At 39.0% G+C, this 19,617-nt stretch overlaps 2 protein-coding genes across 4 annotated transcripts in view; one reads left to right on the forward strand and one right to left on the reverse strand.

The window, feature by feature from the left end:
- LOC133529207 (flotillin-2) overlaps window positions 1-19,617 on the forward strand; it is a 405,995-nt gene that overhangs the window by 279,924 nt on the left and 106,454 nt on the right. The gene's annotated exons all lie outside the window — the stretch shown is intronic.
- On the reverse strand, window positions 8,132-14,587 carry LOC133529148 (glucose dehydrogenase [FAD, quinone]-like). Of its 2 annotated transcripts, none has more exons than XM_061866786.1 (5): window positions 14,311-14,587; window positions 14,079-14,163; window positions 12,139-12,292; window positions 11,658-11,828; window positions 8,132-10,194 (listed from the first exon to the last, which is right to left on the reverse strand). In XM_061866786.1, the coding sequence occupies exons 2-5, from the start codon at window positions 14,139-14,141 to the stop codon at window positions 8,684-8,686; spliced, it is 1,899 nt and encodes a 632-aa protein (XP_061722770.1). In that variant the 5' UTR covers window positions 14,142-14,163; window positions 14,311-14,587; the 3' UTR covers window positions 8,132-8,683. The 2 variants fall into 2 exon arrangements, with proteins under 2 accessions (XP_061722770.1, XP_061722771.1); XM_061866787.1 differs by having other exon boundaries at window positions 14,307-14,587.

Below are 19,617 nucleotides of genomic sequence, written 5' to 3' on the forward strand. Positions count from 1 at the left end.
CGTAAAAAAAACCGCATCGAAATCGGTCCATCCGTTGGATGCCACAGACAGACAGACAGACAGGGAGACATTGGTATCGAACATAAAACCCCCGTCTTTTTGTGTCGGGGTTGAAAATTGATTAAAACAAAAGTGTTATTAAGTATACGAAAGAAAGAAAGAAAGTTTTTAAGTATTGTCCACTGTGTAGGTATACATAGAGATGTTCTGTAGAAAAAATGGTATCAACAGCTGCCCTTTGCGAACATACAATATAATTCTTAAAACTACTTATAAACTTAATCTACACTATACATAAATAACTAAATTATGTACATTTTATACCACACAAGCTATTGAAAAAGTGAACGCACGCGGCTGCATACTTGTGGCCGTATAGGCCGATTCAAATTTAACAATATATCATTTGGCAACTCACCGCACCAATAAGTGCAAGCGAGATGACACGATTACATTTCGCACGCACCAATCAGCGTGAACTATCGTGAAGGTCATATCAATACCTTAACAAATTGTTAATTAACCTTGGCTCCTCACTGCTCAAATTATTTTTAGCTTTTGTTAATAATACGAGACCACCTTTACTGATATTATGGTACTCTGTACCGTGTGTATGATGCTTGCGTTTGCATCTTGCACTGTCTCCATTTACAATGCATTACAGCATTTAATTGTTTCATTTGACCCGAATTGTGAACCCGGCATTTAAACGATACCTAATAAGTACATTACAAATATAATATTTTTGTATTTAGACAATGTTAAGTACCTATAACTTGTAATAGATAAAATTTTATTAGTCTACACTGTTTACCGGACAGCTTGACGCCAACGGACAATAAGTCTTCCTTTTTTATTTATTAAACTTGCCCTGTTAGTTAGTGTGGGTCAAATTTAGCTTCCAAGATTCGGCCCACACTAACTAACAGGGCAAGTTAAATAAATAAAATCGGCCAAGTGCGAGTCGAACTCGCACAGGAAGGGTTCCGTACTATTATCTATAAAAACGGTCAACCATCCAAGTACTGACCCCGCCCGACGTTGCTTAACTTCGGTCATTGGATGAGAACCTCGAGATTGAAAATAAATGTTAATTTTATTCTGTTTTTAGTATTTGTTGTTATAGCGGCAACAGAAATACCTAATCTGTAGAAATTTCAACTGGCTAACTATCACAGTTCATGAGATACAGTCTGGTGACAGACGGACGGACGGACAGCGGAGTCTCGTCGAGTAATAGGGGTCCCGTTTGACCCTTTGGGTACGGAACCCTAAAAAAGGAACTCTTTATTTTCCGTTGGCGTTGAGCTGTCTGGTAAAACAGTCTAGACTCACACTTATTTACTCGTAATTTACTCGGAACTTGCCCTGTTAGTTAGTGTGGGTCAAATCTTGGAAGCTAAATTTAACTCACTTCCCGATTTACTTGTACCAAAAATGACTTTTTGCAAAAAACTTATTTCGTTTAAGATACTGAACCCTAAAAACATGAAATCAAATTGAGAGTTATTTTGAAGTCTCTTAAAATAGCGCTTTAGTTTAGCAACTCAACACGTACGTAGAATTAAAATAATTCTAATGGAAAATCAAAGAATTATTTTAATGCTAGTATGTCTCACGACAGTTTAAATTCGACTTACGTTACGTAGGAGATTTTTTTTTTGTCCGGAGAAAAACCTTCTCCTGTATACTTAGGTACTTAAGTGTTGTGTCTCCGTGACCATTGTCGGGTTAAATTGTTTCAAGAAGTGTCCGACCGAAATCAGATTTTTTTGCCGAAACCACAAGATTGAAACTTAAGGTTCGGTTTTCACTCAGTTTCGGAACTTTTATAGAAGTGTTAAAATCGTTAAAAAAAAGTCATGGAATTTCTTTTTAGACATATGAACAATGAAATACCTATAATTTGAGCATGTGTTATAATAATTGAATATAATACCCCGTTGACATTTATTTCAATAGCACTCCAGACTTGTGATCGAATCCAGCACTGGAATCTTACTGGAACTGTAATATACTTATTCCAGTGAGCATTCCAGTCCAGTGACTGGATTGATGATCTACTTTTTGATTCCAGCTCGCCCAATCCAGTGATACTGGGTGCTTAGCCAACGTGCCGATCATTAACGCTCCGTAACGTAGCGTAGTCATCTCTCTCTCTCTATCATTCTTCCATATTAGTGCGACATTGACAGTTGCGTTTCAGTCGCTACGGAGCGTTAACGATTGGCACGTTCGCTACGCGCCCTAGAATAGTGTAGTGTAGACAGCCAATCCAGTGCTGGATTAAACGTTAAATAGTGAACACGTATTGTTGTTTTTGGTAATAGTCTCCATACATTCACTGGATGATGAAAATGATTGGAATGATTGTAAAAGATATGATCCAGTTCAGCACTGGTTTCGATCACTGGACTGGAATGCTACTGGAATAGATGTGAACGGGGCATAAACCAAACCGGCCAAGTGTCGGACCACGCCTTTTCTAATCAGGAAATAATTAGAATTCGCTGATCATTATTCAAAGCGAACCGAAAGTGCAATGTTGTAAGTTCCAGCGCGGCCGAAAGGTTCGGCAGTTTCTGGCCGAGCGGCTTCGGCCGAAACATGATTTTTGTAAGCAGGTACCGAACCGGTGCATAAATCGATTCAAATATCATTCTAATGTCAGTGTAAGTTCGAATTGGCCTGTGCACCTACCTAAAATGAAAATATATTGATTTAAACCAACACGATTTTCGTTCATAGTTTTAAAACAAATACGGGACTTAATCGCGTAAACTTACGCTTATCATATGGCCTGACGTTTCGAACGTGACGTTACGCTCGTGGTCACAGGCAGACTCCTGACAGTAAAATTGTTGAAGAATAAAAATGTTGAACGGTCAACACGCCATCTTACTATTTTAATTTTATAAGGCATTTTATAGTTTTTAGCCTCTTAACCCTCGGCAAAGTGACTTTCCATAAGTAACAGCGCGGCTTACGTGGGCGATGGCTCGCGAATGCGACTCGGCGGCGGCCCAATGGCATTCGGAGATCACCAACGTACCCGCGCCGCGCCGCTTCGCGTTCGCGAGTTATTCGCTCAGGTAAGACACTGCCTTACTCGGGTCTATGAGACATCGATGTATTTAATTGATAAAATTTAATTAAGTCATTTTGCTGTAAAATAACTACTCAGTTCATAAATTTTAACATATACTGTAGGAAATTTAAAGAACGTGAAGTACAACATGTAATTTAGTAACGCCAAAATTTAATATTATTGTGTATCAGCGTAGATATTATTACTGACATATATACATATATAGCACATATAATACATAATTAAACTATAAAACTTAAAAACTAAATCTAAAAATTAATAATACTGAACTTAAAATAAAATACTAAAAAATATCCCCCTGCGGCATGGTGCCGTAGATACTGGCAGCATTTCCTCGCTGTATTGTAAGACTAATTCTTTGAGCGAGGAAGCTGCCAGCTCTGCGGTCGCCGGTAACCTCTGCTAACCTTAATTATATAGGACATACCTATGTAAGCAATTAATCATCACCTTCGATGGACTGATTTGTCACTAATTATTGACACCGTGCCAAGTACATGGTGGATTGGTGGAGGTAAGTCAAGCGATCGCAGCGCATAAGGTGGTAAAAAAATAAAACCGACTTCAAATAAAAATTACCAAAAGCGCCATACATGTACCTATAACATTTGAAGAGTTCCCTCGATTTCTCCAAGATCCCATCATCAGACCCCGACTTGGTGCCAACGGGACTATTTCGAGGTTATACCCGTTCGATTAAAAAAAAAAAAAATCGGTTCACGATTCTCGGAGATATCGAGTAACATACATACAAAATCTTCCTTTTTGAAGTCGTTTAAAAATTGGCACTAGGCACGGATGTTAGATCTTTAACATTTCGTACCAGTTATATTATATGGCTTGAAACGGAACTTAATTTACTCTTACTCCTGAAATATTCATTTAAATTGTACGAGTATGGTGTAAGGGACCATTGTAATCTATAAGAAATGCTTAATATAACGAACGTATTTAATTTGATAAATATTAGTACTGTATTCTTATAAATTGCTTTGCAAATACCACATATCAGGTGATCTTTTTGTTGCAGATAAGAATGGGTATAGATAGATCGCGGACTTTTTTGTAGACCAACGAAAGAGACAATTCCACTGTACATTGTGTTGTTATATCTCAAATTCTCTGGATTGGGCAGCGTTTTCGATAAAAGTCAGCGTAATTTTATCAGACTTCAACCAATTTACACAATACCTTTACGAATTATACACTTTAACTATCCTCAAAAATTACTCTATTCATTAGTGAAAAGCGCATTAAAATACGTTCAGTAGTTTGAAATTATTACAATGTTTACGGATATTTAAAATAAAATCAATAATCGACTTCGGGCATGAATTCGCTCTGTTGTTGGCATAAATTAATTTGATAAAATAATTATATTCCTTATACAACTGCTATGTCAAAACTGTCAAGAAAAATATACTCACCCCACTAAGATATATGATATCCTACATATGATTATGATTAAGATATATGATTATGATATTCTACAGCAGTGGTTCTCAACCAGTGGTCCACGGAGCACTGGGCTGAAACTGCGAAAATCGAAGTTCGTAAATGTCGAGCAACAGTGATTGGCGGGAGTAGTTAGATTAAAAATCATATGACATAATGAACTTAAAAATAAAAATAAAACAGCATAAAGAGGTTTTGTAAATACGCAATTGTTTAATTTTATGATTCACCCTCGTATGTAGCAGTAAAGTGTTCAGACATTACATACTTTAAAAAGAATGTGGGTGCAATTGTTCACCAACGTACGTCATTGTTTTTTTTATTTATATAAAACAGAAGCTATTACACATTTGCGGGTTAAAAATATGATACAATCGACATGTGTCAGTTAAAGAAAATAACTAATAGCCATTATGGACGCATTGAATAAGAAACGTTTGTTACGAGTAATTTGAAGCTCCAGCTGGGTTGGGCGGCATTCAATAAACTGGCGGACATTCTTGCCTTGCTTGGTGGACATGAATGCCTGAAAACTCGCCTCTTTAACCAATGTGTCCTGCCCACCATGGCCTACGGTGCCGAGACATGGACGCTCACTAAGGAGACTGTGCATAAAATTCGAGTGGTACAGAGAGCCATGGAGCGCGCCATGCTCGGCATCAAACTTCAAGACCGAGTGAGGAATGTCGAGATCCGACGTCGCACCAAGGTGCAAGACGTCGGACACGTCATTCTTCTTCCTCGCGTTGTCCCGGCATTTGCCACGGCTCATGGGAGCCTGGGGTCCGCTTGACAACTAATCCCAAGATTTGGCGTAGGCACTAGTTTTTACGAAAGCGACTGCCATCAGACCTTCCAACCCAGAGGATAAACTAGGCCTTGTTGGGATCCCCCCGCGGGTTGCCCACCTTGTCGTGGTGGAGGGGCTTAGTAGCCGTGGCTTGGTCACCCACGGTGAAGCGAAGAGGCAACCAGGGCCGGCCTGTTTGAGGTGCGGGCTGGCCCGAGGAGGACGCTCCAAGTGGGCTTGGTGAGCCTGCTTGTGACGCGCTGGAGGTGGACCGTCGAGGAAGAGGAGTGTCGGTATTGCGGTGAGCCGTTCTCCCTATCCTCGACGGCCGAGGTGGGATCGCAGGGGAAGAGGCGTGATGGTATCACGATGCGCCACTCTCCCTATCCCCTGCGACCTTGGCGGGGCCGTTCCGCAGTAGCGGCGTTGGTGGGGCTGCAGAGGAAGAGGAGTGTCGGTATTACGGTGTGCCGTTCTCCCTGTCCTCTGCAGCCGAGTTGTGGTTTGCGGCAGAACCATGGACCTCATCTGCCGCCGGGCGCTGGGAGTTTTCTGGCGCCCGTGGCCTCCTTGTGGCGGGCTCGGGGGGGTCCGCTACACTGCAGGACGGAGGCCGAAGAGGAAGGCGCGTCGAACCATCTGGCGCGCCTAGCGTGAAGGGCCTTCGGGCATTTGCGAGGGAGCCGCTCGCGGGCGGCTGCCGCCGGTGGGGTCACGGATGAGTGCGCAAGCGTTCCCGTAACCCCACCAATAAGGCGGCGAGGTGACATATGGGGGGTTTTTAGTGGGTATACCGTCGGCCTCATTAGCCTGGACGGGAGTCCCACATAACCACTCGGGTCGCCCCCCGCACCCGGGTGGTATGCGGAATGCATTTTCCCCCCTAGAAAAAAAAAAAAAAAAAAAAAAGGCCTTGTTGGGATTAGTCCGGTTTCCTCACGATGTTTTCCTTCACCGAAAAACGACTGGTAAATATCAAATGATATTTCGTACATAAGTTCCGAAAAACTCATTGGTACGAGCCGGGGTTTGAACCCGCGACCTCCGGATTGCAAGTCGCACGCTCTTACCGCTAGGCCACCAGCGCTTTTCACACGCACGCACACGGACACGTCGGACACGTCATTACCAAATTAAAATGGAGCTGGGCCAGGCAGAGTGATGGCAGGTAGGCCAAAATGTTAACGGAATGGTGGCCGCTTCCAGACGAAGTTTTCCGTTTCAGAGTGCCTGGCGTCCGTTGGCTCCTTGGGTGGACGACATTCGGAAGACTACGGGTCACTTCTGGATGAGATTGGCTCGGGACCGGGATAAGTGGCGTACTAGAAGAGAGGCCTATGCTCAGCAGTGGGCGATATGATATGATATGATTTATTTATCTCACAATATACAATTTCACTTAAAACTACGCGTGGTAAATTCTTAGGAATTTATATTGTGATTGTCGGTTTGTCTTACTTTATATACATAGGAAAAACATGTGACAATTAATAATTCATTTAAAATGACTAAAGTTTTTAAATTTCAATTGTATAAATAAATTCACCAAGAACGGGTCGTCATTAAGGTAGAAAATAAATAGATACAGTTACAGAAATAATGTCAGCATAAGAAATAATGTCACCATTAGGGTCGTTATTAAGCTAACAAAGAAGTAAATTATAGTAAATCTTAAAATACAGATGTCGACAATATGCTTACTATTTAAATAAATCTAATTGGTAATGTCATAAAACTCTTTTATAGAATACAATGGGTTATCCAATAAAAAGTTTCTCAAACGGCTCTTAAATTTTTCATTAGAGGGCTCGTCTTTTAAGTCTTGGGGTAGTCGCTCGTAGTAAGTTGGACCGATGACACGCGGGTTTTTCCCTGCAAGTGCCATGCGACGCGGGACGGTTCTAAGACGTCCTGTTGAGCGAATCACCTGATAAAAGGCTGATATGATGATGATGATGATGATGAATTTGAAGCGGCCCGAATTTGCATTTGTTCGCATGTGCGTGTCTAGACAGTGATAAAGGCAGTGTCTTACCTGAGCGAATAACTCGCGAACGCGAAGCGGCGCGGCGCGGGTGAATTCTATCCTATGATACCTATGGAAGTGTCCTACGTGGACGATCTCCAAATGCTGTTTCGCATTCGCAAGTCATCGCCCACGTAAGCCGCGCCGTAACAGTGCAATATAGTAGTTTTTGAGACTGCTGGATAATGAAAGGCATTATAATACGAGTGTGGGTTTATGAAACGAATGAAATGAGTGATGTGAGGATCACACGAGTATTTTAAATGCCTAATTATGTACACTGCTCTATCTACATCAAGATCATAAGCTTCAACAAAACAAAGTCATTATAACATTACAACAAAGTAATGTTATACTTACAAACTAATTAAACCGTAATGCAAACTTTTTCGCGCATGTCACGCATCAGGTGTTTTTTTTTAATTCAGAGACAAACTAGAATCGGGGCCGATTGCTATATCGATATCAAGTAACATGCGAAATTTGACAAAATTGTTTGCAACTGACACTTCGTTTCGAATTAAACGTCATCTCGATTGATATTAGAATAAAGGTACAAATATTTTTTGTTTTGTTTCTAGCAGTATTAGTAGTAGTAGTAAACTCTTTATTGTACAAAAATACGTATTAAAAGAAACACAATTAATAAGAAATACAAAGGCGAACTTATCCCTTTGAGGGATCTCTTCCAGTCCACCTTTGAGTAGATGAGAGGAGAGAGTGAAAAGAGGATGCAAAATGTACAACAAGGTACCAGAAAGACTAAGGATTTAATACATACATAATTTTTAGGATGTTTCTCAGAAATGAAGTAATGAAATTTTGATTACTTAGTAAAACTCTATAAATAAATCTGTCATACTGCCTGCCGGCCCTTCGACCCAGCCGCTGGCCGCCCTCCAGTCCTTGTTGTAAAATCTACTCGACCAATCTAAGATTAGCAATCAGTTACCTTAGTCAGTCGGATTACCATATATTAACGTACAAGTGCTATAATATAATGAAATAGCACGTGTGTTTATATCTAGGATTATAGGGCTAAAAGCGTTTCAATAACTTCCACATTACGAGCAAGTGTGTTGAAAAAATATTTTAAGTTAAGTATATGAGACAATATGATAATATGACAATTTCATGATTTTTTTAAATTACATCTGATAGGCACACGAAATAAATTTACGAAAGTTCAAACCAAGTAAAGTGGCTAGTATCAGATTTAGATCATAGAGCTATGAGTCGCTCGAGGATTATACTGAATGACAAAAAAACAGCATTAAATTTACCTTAGATGCAGAAGGTTAACCTAATAGCGATATTTTTTTTCCTTTAACCAATGTTCTTTGATCATGTCACCGCCTTTTTCACCGATCATGATGATGGGAGCGTTGGTGTTACCGCTCACAATCAGTGGCATGATGCTCCCGTCGATGACGCGCAGCCCTTTCACCCCGTACACCCGGAGCTCGTCGTCCACTACCGCGTTAGGGTCCCAGTACGGGCCCATCTTGGCGGTTCCCACCGGGTGATATACCGTTACCGTTAACTGCCGGATCATACACTCCCAGAACGCATCACTGTATAGTGGAATATTTTTGCAAGCAGGAAAAATGTTAGGATTAAATCTTGATTCGAAATTCTGCATAGCCTTTGTTTTCGACAGAGCATATACGAGCTTTGCTCCTTCGACCAGAGTTTTTATATCCATATCGTTTTCATCTGTGAAGTAAAAGGGGTATATAAGGGGAGGGTCATATGGGTCGGCGCTTTTTAGCTGAATTCGGCCTCTGCTATATGGTCTCAGCAACATAGGCATGATGGACCATGACGGCTCGTTGACCGGTGCAAACACTGCATTAAAAAAATCTTCCGGAATTCCTTGGATCGACCTAAACCTTTTTCCACCATCAGTACTTGTGGTTCTTGTTTGAAAATGAAATTCAATATCGGGAAAATCATCACTCGCGTTTGCATATTTGGTGTTCACAAACGCTAAACCCTCAACTCCTCCCAGGATTGTCATAGGTCCTGTTCCATCAGCAGCATAATCTACTAAGGTGGATAACGCGTCGATATTAACATTAACAGCTTTTTGTCCGTCTTTATACATTAAGTAATTGAGCCCTCCGGCAGCTGGGTGGTCTTGCAAGTTATAACCGACTTTTAAATTTTGTATTACAGGTATTCGGTGTTTAGTTAATTCTTCGGTTGGCCCTATGCCAGATAACATTAATAACTGAGCTGAATTAATTGATCCAGCTGATAATATCACTTCCTTCCGGGCTCTGACACGATAGATTTTATTGTTCTTAACAAACTCGACACCAAATGCGGTTTTTGTTCTTGGATCTATTAACACTTTAGTTACAAATGAGTTTAAAGAGATGTGGAGATTCGGCCGATTTTTAATTGGCCTTAGAAATGCTTTGGCAGTCGAGCACCGGCTGCCGTTTCGCACCGTGCCCTGAGCGATCATAAACCCGGCTTGCTTTGCACCATTGATATCTCTATTCTCGTAACCTAATTCTTTTCCAGCTTGGACAAAATATTCAGCCAAGGGTGTGTGAAAAGGCGCCTCAGATACAGTTAAATATCCCCCTGTGCCATGATAAGGAGTTTGCGAATAGACGGGGTTTTGGTTATCTTCTGATTTCTTGAAGTAGTATAGTACATCTTCGTACCCCCAACCCTTATTGCCCAAGGATTTCCATGTGTCGTAGTCTCTCTTGTTGCCCCTCAGGTAGAGCATGTAGTTCAGAACAGAGCTGCCACCAAGTACTTTTCCACGCGGCCAGAGGCACCTGCCGCCTTCAAATGCTGTAAATGAAATCAAGGTAAAATTAAACTAAACATTCGATTTGTTTAATAATACAATATGGTAAAATATTTGATTTCTTTTGATATGATTACCGTCGACAGTCTAGGTATAACTTGTTACGTTGTCTACTATTTTCATTTGATTTCATTGTAAATGAATGAAGTTTTACCCCGCAGATTTTGGCAACAGTGTGTTATTTTCCTGGCCCCAATTTCACATCGGTGACAGGTGCGACATTTGTCACAAAATATGACATATGTAGAATTATCGGTTTCTCCACCCGAAAAATTAAATAAAAAATCGGCCAAGAGCATATCGGGCCATGCTCAGAGTAGGGTTCCGCAGTTACGCTTGCGTCACAATAAGCTAAACTGGAGTTTAAAGTACTCGTATAGTAGATTATTAACCAAGGGATGAACTGTGGATAGTACGTCTTTTTACTATGAAGAGGAAACTTTTTGCGATAACTCAAAAACAGATAAAATGATCATGTCCGCTATAGTTTTCATTTAATGTCTTTCTTAAGCTCTACTTCCACGATTTTTTTTCATATTTTTTGACCTATGGTTCAAAAGTTAGAGGGGGGACGGGACACATTTTTTCTTTCGGAGCGATTATCTCCAAATATATTCAGTTTATCAAAAAATGTTTGTTGGAGACCCCTATTAGTTTTGAAAGACCTATCAAACGATATTCCTCACTGTAGGGTTGAAGCAAAAAAAAAAATCACCCCCACTTTACGTGTAGGGGAGGTACCCTAAAAAATAAAAATAAAATGATTTTATTGTACGACTTTGTCGGCTTTATTGATTTATATTTCCATGCCAAATTTCAGCTTTCTAGCACTAACGACCATGGAGCAAAGCCTCGGACAGACAGACAGACAGATAGACAGACGGACATGGCGAAACTATATATAAGGGTTCCTAGTTGACTACGGAACCCTAAAAAGGCTAAATATAGGGGTCTTTTCGCCGAATACAATTTCGTATCATTTGGCGTCGAGACCCGTGGTCCGTGGGGTCCGAGCGCCCTCAACCTGTTTAAGGAACTATCTAAAAGGATTAGAGAGGTCGCCGGTGACCGCAGAGCTGGCAGCTTCCTCGCTCAAAGAATTAGGCACGATGCCGCAGGGGGATAGTTTTTAGTATTTTATTTTAGTATTATTTATTTTTAGATCTAGGTTTTAAGTTGTGTTGATTATTTTATTTTGTTCTATCTTATATTAATTGATTTTATTACGACTTTTATGACATGTCTGAATATTATAAGAATGATTTAATTTAATTTACTGTATATTTATATTGTTTCGATTACTTTAATATTGTTTTTTTTTTACTGTAATTTAGTTTGATTATTATTATCTTAATTGTGCTTAGTCTTCAATTGACAGTGACCTAATTGTATGTTATATTACCCTTTTGATAATATGACTTACATGTTATGAAATGTATGAACTTACCCAGACAATAGTTCTCATTGGGTTCCGTGTAGTATTCCCAATCTAATTCGCTTTTTTGCAAGTATCCAGCTAAGATAGGAATATCGGATACTTCCGTCTCACGGCCGCCAGCCTCCAGTACCAGAGTTTTCCAATTGGCAATCTCGGATAGCCTGTTTGCGACAACGGAACCTGAGAAACAGTAGTTTATAAATAAAATAGAATAGAATTTATGTTGTCTTCGTGATTTGGTACGGACCAAATTGGTAATATTAGGCGTGCTCAAAATTTCAAATTCATTAGAATGTCCCATTTCTTTCGGTTAGAATATTATTTAAAGTATTTTTTTTTGCCCTTTTCCATTAAATTGCTTAACTTCAGATATTAGAGTTGACAAAGTGGGATCAAATTTTAATGATGAATCTTTGCTCTTTTATGAAATAGGAAAGCACACGATGTCACTTAATTTTCCACGTCTAAATGATGTGACGTGAATTCTTACCGGCAGAACCTCCGCCTACTATGATGAAGTCATACTCGGGAAGGAGTTTAGACTCATCGATGCCGGGCACGCAACCCTCGGGGTCTCTTACGTCATATTTGTGGAAATTAAAGAAGTGTATAGCCGCCAGCAGTACAGGGATGAAGCGAGATGACTGAAACACATGTTTTTATAAGCCCATAAGTAAGTAGGTTTTGGTCTGAACTCTGCTATAATGCCTGTAGGTCCTCTCTACATACAGGTTAATAAGGTTTTAAGCTAAAATGGTCATATACTTACACAATAAATACAATTGAAAACGGAGTATTTACCCCGACAGCAGCAGTGGCACCATACAGCGAACCCGCAAGAGGGATATAGCTATGGTGTGTGGGTAGACGAAAATTACTTGCACCGAGCTTGTTACCCCTGACCTTTGAGGATGGCATATGCGACTGTGCCAAAATATCGGGAACTCATAAAAAGAAATATACATGGTAAATACCCCGTTTTCAATAGTTTTATACAGTAGTATAATAGGTTAATCTAACAAGGAAGGGTACCCAACTGTCCGACTCCGATTTGATTCATTCTCTCTCACTCAGGAAAAAATGAGTTTTAGCCGATATAACAAAACACGTGCTCATTATTTTTTGCTGCTTTCAAACATATACTCAAACCAGCCATTAACTAGCAAGTTGCTTGAGCACCACTTTCTATAGGAGTTAGAAGATTTAGTAACTTTTTAGTACTTTGGAGGACAATTTCTCCCAATAGGTTGAGTTTGGGCAGCTAAAAAAAAATACGTGTCCGTTATTTTAGACTACTCTATAACATATATCAAAATGAGTCAAATCGGAGTCGGACAGTTGTGTACCCTTGTAAGTAAATAATGAATCTGCAAACTTTATAGTCCAACTCGTAAGCTCAAAGTACAACAACAAATACAAATTACAACAAAACTACCAATGAACAGTAGGTATATTTTCATTAAATTCAATACAATTGTTGTCATAAAGTATTCTGAAGCATAGATAAATAGAAGTAATAGAGTGCTCACTTCATACATCAGTTTTGGTACCAAAATGATTACTATATACGCAGTCTACATACATCTAGAATCGAGTACCGGAACTCTCGGTACTGCTACTCGACAATAGATATCGCGCCAAACAAAAAGTCTACTGCTCAACGATTTCCCGCTAATATTATAACTAGAGTAACTGGAACTCTATTTTCAACTCCTACGCTTACTCTGGTTATAATATTAGCTGAAAATCGTTGAGCATTAGACTTTTTCTTTGCCGCGATATCTATTGTCGAGTAGCAGTAGGTACTGAGAGTTCCGCTACTTGATGCTAGATGTCGACTGCGAATATAATTAATCATCATCAACATTTAAGAGCTATGCTCTTGTCGGTGGAGTAATCACCAATCTTCTCTGGGCCAGCCTTTTAACTTCCTCGTATGACACAACAGAAACTTTATCTTTTATTTGGCTGAGATATGTGGGTGAAAAAAGTATCTGTCGTGCCGTATCAGGTGGTCTAACAGGCATCTCTTCTCTCCTGCCATGCTCAGTACTTCTTCGTTCGTCTTCCTTTCTGTCCAGCTAATCCTTAGCATCCTCCGCCAACACCACATTTCAACCTGTTCCTTCTGTCCCGTTGTGTCAGTGTCCACGTCTCACACGCATATAAGGCTATGCACAAGATATACACCTTAATTAAGCGTTTTTTTTTACATTCTTCGAGATGTATGCTTTGAGATGTGTGTGATGTGTGAATAATAATTAATAAATATGTCAAATTCAAAATGTCTGAACACTTTACTGCCACACATACACAATAGTCTTTAGGTACGTATAGTTAGCTACACCGATCACATATGTAAGTACTGTTGACACTTTTGAATTTGCCGAATACGAGTAATGTTAGTCAAAACAATGAATATTTTCATACCCTCATAGCGGCAGCGACCTCCGTGCAGGCAATGTTATCGGGCCTGCAGAATGGGGCGCTCATGGTGCCAATTGCTCGAGATTCACTACACACATAACGGAAGAAAAATCGTGAACATTAATGAAATACCACTCAGCAGATAGAAAATGTCAATAAAAACTGGTATAATAACTGTCATGGCTGATTACTATTTTAAAGTAAGTGCTATTACATGGTAGTCATACATACCTACCATATGGTACTGTTGAAATTAGGGTAACTTTGATTTTTAATATTGTAACTATTAATCACATCTACACTGCACAAATGTATACGTCACATTGCACAATTGAACGTCAGAATCATCACCAGTGCATTGAAAATGAAAATATGTCGATACATGCAATTTTGACGCACGTTAATATCAATATGCGTCAATCTACGAATGCCAGGTAGGCAGAACGCCTTAATTTCTTATAAATAGCTTACCTTATTTTCTGCCAATTATCTATGAAAACTGTACTGTGATCCGTGCTTTTTATTGTTTCGGGCGCGATTGCGTAAATTATTATTTAGAGTTCCGTGCTTCAAAAGGAAAAGGAACACACAAGATCAGACACAGAAATAGAATACAAAGAATAAATTCAGGGTGCACGTCTCCGGAATGGTCTTCCCCCTAACATTAAAAAAGCTCATTCATTTATGTGAAATAGGACTCTATTTCTTTCAATAACAATTTCTTTTAGTTTTAAATGCCGCCTACAATCTTTTCCGCTTTGCCCTAAGGTTGACTGGTAGAGAATGCCTCGTGGCATTAAGTTCGCCTTTTGCACATTAAGTTTTTCTTTTGTGCAATAAAGTTTAAATAAATAATAAAGTGTGAGAACAACAACATCGTCCACAGACATCTTAAATAAATTTACAGTACATATGGGGCTACTTTATAGCACTAGTGCGAGAAGTAGCATATTACGTTACTGTGTCGAACATTTAAAGGGCCATATGTACAGTAAAACGTTGTACGATACATGTGCGAATAGGTAATTCGCAACTCGTGTCGATTTAAAACACTCCCTTCGGTCGTGTTTTAATTTATCGCCACTCGTTTCGAATTTCCTATTTTTCGCACTTGTATCGTAATGTACTATTGTACTTTTCTTCACTTATCTTCCTTCGTCTGTTTAAATTAGAGCTGCGAGAAAAAAACGTAAAAATTAATACAATAAAAATAGACGGCTTTGTATGCTACATATAGGTATTTTGGGACCTATACTATACGGGACCCTCGGTTCGCGGCTCGAAATTGGTTGTTTTTTAATTTATTCAAGTCAGGTTACAAAACATAAGAACACCTGCCACAAAGTGATGGGTGATAGATAGTGGTGCATTCATCTACCTACTCTAAGCAAAACAAAGACATGTTAGTCAATACGATTTTTTTGAATGGAAAGGTGAAATTGATTGCTCGTAGTTCATTTTGCTTCCGAAAAGGATAAAGGGATAATGGAGATTATTATTTCTCGTGTCGATTTAAAACACTCCCTTCGGTCGTGTTTTAATTTATCGCCACTCGTTTCGAATTTCCTATTTTTCGCACTTGTATCGTAATGTACTATTTTATCGTAATATACCTTATAGAAATGGTTGTTAACTTAGTGGATACGTACTTTATTAAGTCAAATTACGTTTCGTTTATGTTTAGTGAGTCACTGGCCCTGCGGAACTGTTTGAGCATGACCCATATGCTGGCCCTAAATGGGTAGTACGGTCAAATTAACTCAAATTTCACTAAAGTCAGGAACTAATTCTAAGGACTAATAAAATCACTACGGATTGTTTTGTATGGGCTAAAAATCGAACTTTATACAATCGTTACTAAATTCACCCCCCCGGAAAGGGGTGAAATCGGCTGAAAATAATGTAATGGTTATAACTGAGAAGAGAAAAAAGGTGTACTCGGTGTAATTTGGTGTACGTTTTACAACACTTATATCTAAATTCGCACGTGTTATTTATGTTAATTTAAGCTACGGAACAGGTAAAAAAAAATACAACATTAAAAAAAATATATTTTGGCCATTGCGGGTCTGGGGAAAGTAATGTACTCGGTGCAAATTGAGTAAATAATTAGAAAAAATATCTAAATCCAATGTCAAATTCGCACCACGGTGCGACACCCGGAAAGTAGTTTTTCATGTTTTACTGTCGTTGTACTTCGGGGGAAATTTTAATACTATTGGAAATTGATGCAATCATATTCATTTGATTTTGTTTACATTCGCACTGCATAAAAAATTGGCATTTTTATACGGAACATGCAGTTTTGTAATCAAGTACCAAAAACGTAGAGCAATAAATACACAGAAGCGACAAGCGCGTGATTAGTGGCAAGAGAAGGAACGCGCGTAGATGCACCGACGAAGCACGGCTCTTGAGGCACGAGTAGTGGCATGTACTGCAAAAATAGTAGGGTTTCTGAGTATGCAGACAGACAGTCAACAAATTAAATACAGGTACGCTCAATGTTTGTTAAATTCGAAAAATCGCGTTTTTCCATATACTTACGAAAACGTTAGACTACTTAGTTCACTCAATGATTGTTTAAAACAATAGTTCCGTTTTAATGCCAGAAGAAAGATTTGTGCTCGTTGCCCGTCAAAAGTGTCAAACAAACTGTCTCGGAACAATCGCTGCGCGTAGGGTTTGAGATCCGGATATCCGAAATATCCGGATATCGGGTCATAAGATCCGGATATTACGGATCCGTTAAATATGGTTATTGACCTATAACCGGAACAATTTTCTAATGAAATTTATGAATAATTTCATACCATTTTGTCATTTAAATATAATATTTTCATATATTTAATCAATTCAAATACTAACAGCACATCAATTTTGATAGGTACATACAGGTGTCACGCAGTAACTTCAACAATGAATGCGAATGTTGCTTAATGCAAACATTAGATCATTGGATATCCTGATGACTTGGGGCTATAGGCTCAAAAAAAAGCAACCTGAAGGCCAAGGCTAGGATAGTAGAGTAGGAAGGAGAGAAAATTGGTCTGATAATCAACCACTAGAATATCTCCAAATGAATAGGGCTAAGGTGGTCGGCTCTTTATCATTTGTCATGAAGGGCATAGTGACAAGTGATAAAAATAGAACCATGCTGCCACCGCAGATCGAAAAGAAAAGACCTACCTAAAGTAATCGGGAAGAGGAGATAGATGTTCGAATCCAAAATGCCCTAAGATGCTCAGCAGCGCTTCGCCGAGTTTTAGTGTCCAAGCTGATCAGTAGACTGTCCATGATTCAAGTCTATAAGACAATAATTAGATTTTGATGAATGACATCGGTAAGTATTACACTTGAACTCTGAATCAGAAAAAAAAAGAACAAGTTCTTAGTGAAGAAGACGAAATTCTGGCGGAATATTCTGGGACCTATCAGAGATGAAGATAGAGAAGATGAAAGCGTAGGAAAACTGCACGACTTCGCAGGCTTGGTCACTTGGAGTGGACGGGAGAGAATCGGGCTGTGAAAAGATATACCGCAGGAGCGATGTAGCCCTAAAACGCCCTCGGAGTATCCAACTAGCGTGGAGTGGTGCAGAATAGAGCAGAGTGACGTTGTTCTTGTATCAAAGGCCAAGATTCTTTTTGGGTCACTGATCCAGTGAAGTAAGTAAGTATTGCTTTCATAGTTAGTATTTCATGACGAATGAACACGAGGTGAGGCATTGGATGTATTTCCAACTATGCACCAGCTAATCCAGATATAAACCCTCCTTATTAAGTACGGTTTTAGAGATAACATTATGTTAGCTATTATAGTAATCAAGTAATCATTTAAAATTAGTTGGGGTGATATCATTGTATTAAAACATAGTTAAAAACGTTATTTCTGTGTTATCTAAATCAGTTTATTCGGATATTTATTTTGGTGGATATTCGAATAATTAGAATATCACAATATTCTAATTGCAAACCCTACATATAACTTCCCAGTAGGGACACAAATAGGTAATGTAAATACTGCGAGGAGGATCTTGTTTAGGAAAAACCAGAGCGATCGAGTATATTCCTTCAACAGGATGCTCTCCTACAGCATATAAAAAGGGCTTAACAGACCCACATTGGGACCAATTTACCTGAATAGCGACCCACAAATGCTAGATTCTTGCAACTAGGCTTGGCGAAAGAAAAATGATGGACCAGCGTACACCTCTGCAAGGAGCTATTGTCTTGCAAGTGCAAAGAACGCTGTACAGGGTGTGGGGGAGTAAAACACGGATTTAAATACACTATGCTTTGCGCATGCGAAGGTGCATGCTCTGGGACAAAATAATACGTAAAAAAATAAATATTTTTGTTTAATTAGTGTGTAACTTTAATTAGCTAGATCCGGAGTAAATTACAATAAAACGATCTCAGTATTCTTAATTTTGATAATAATTCTTTTATCGAAAATATTACTTTACTATAAATATCGTTCAGCAAGTTACCTTTACTTAAACATCATTTGCCTTGCAAATTGTATTGAAACAGCCATCCGACTCTTGGTGGTGTCATCCGGTATGGAACAAAAATAGTGTAATTTGCTTGTTTATAAACCGATTTTCAAAATTTTAATGGAATTTTATAGCTTAATAATATAGCATTCATATCTTGATACAATGTCTTCCTGTAAAGTTACTAGTGAAGTTGATGAAAACAAAAAACGGATTTTTTTTCGGGAATATTTAAATAAAACTTAAAATTTCTCGCAAACTATGGTATTTACAAGGTCAAATGTATAAACGATATTGTAGCGCATTTAATTTTGCTTTTTATGACACCCCACACAAGCTTACATGTGATATACTTGCTGTGGTATACGCAATATTCTGAACACGGCACCGGCCATTTTGATGACGTCATAACTGGTGACTTAACCACGTTAGAAACTGTCTCCCGATGGTTTTTTAGTCAGAATAACATGCTTAACAACATACTAAAATATGATGCTGGTTTCATAGGCACCTTTTGGGCCCTATATTACCATAAGGGAAGCGACTTCATACCTACTCGTATAACATTTTTTTTATACAATCAAACACATTTGAATAAGTAGTCGATAAAGCAGTCAAACACCGATAGATTATTAATATGTTGTAACATGACATCACTATTTTTGATCTCACATAGACAATTTACGCACAAACCTGCATTTCATTTTTAGTCGCACTTTTGAAGTTAGACAGTCGTTCTTGATATCCTATTTCTATGTATCCGGATCCGAAAAATTGTCGGATATTGCAAACCCTAGCTGCGCGCTGCGCTATCTCCCCGCCCCGCGCGCCCCGCGCCACGTGCTGCCAACCACCTTCGCTTGCAGTTCGTTGCGATTAATTCTATTTACTTTTTTACAAACTTCCGGTGAAAAAAATCTATTTTTTATTTAGTGCAAATGTAATGTCTTTAGATAAGTACCGTTTTTAAAATTTTCACGTCTCTCTTAATTTCCCCCGAAGCACAATGTACAAAATAATTAAAAATACATGTTCCATAATTTG

This window comes from Cydia pomonella, chromosome 20 (genome assembly GCF_033807575.1).
Source record: "Cydia pomonella isolate Wapato2018A chromosome 20, ilCydPomo1, whole genome shotgun sequence".
Lineage (NCBI taxonomy): Eukaryota > Metazoa > Arthropoda > Insecta > Lepidoptera > Tortricidae > Cydia > Cydia pomonella.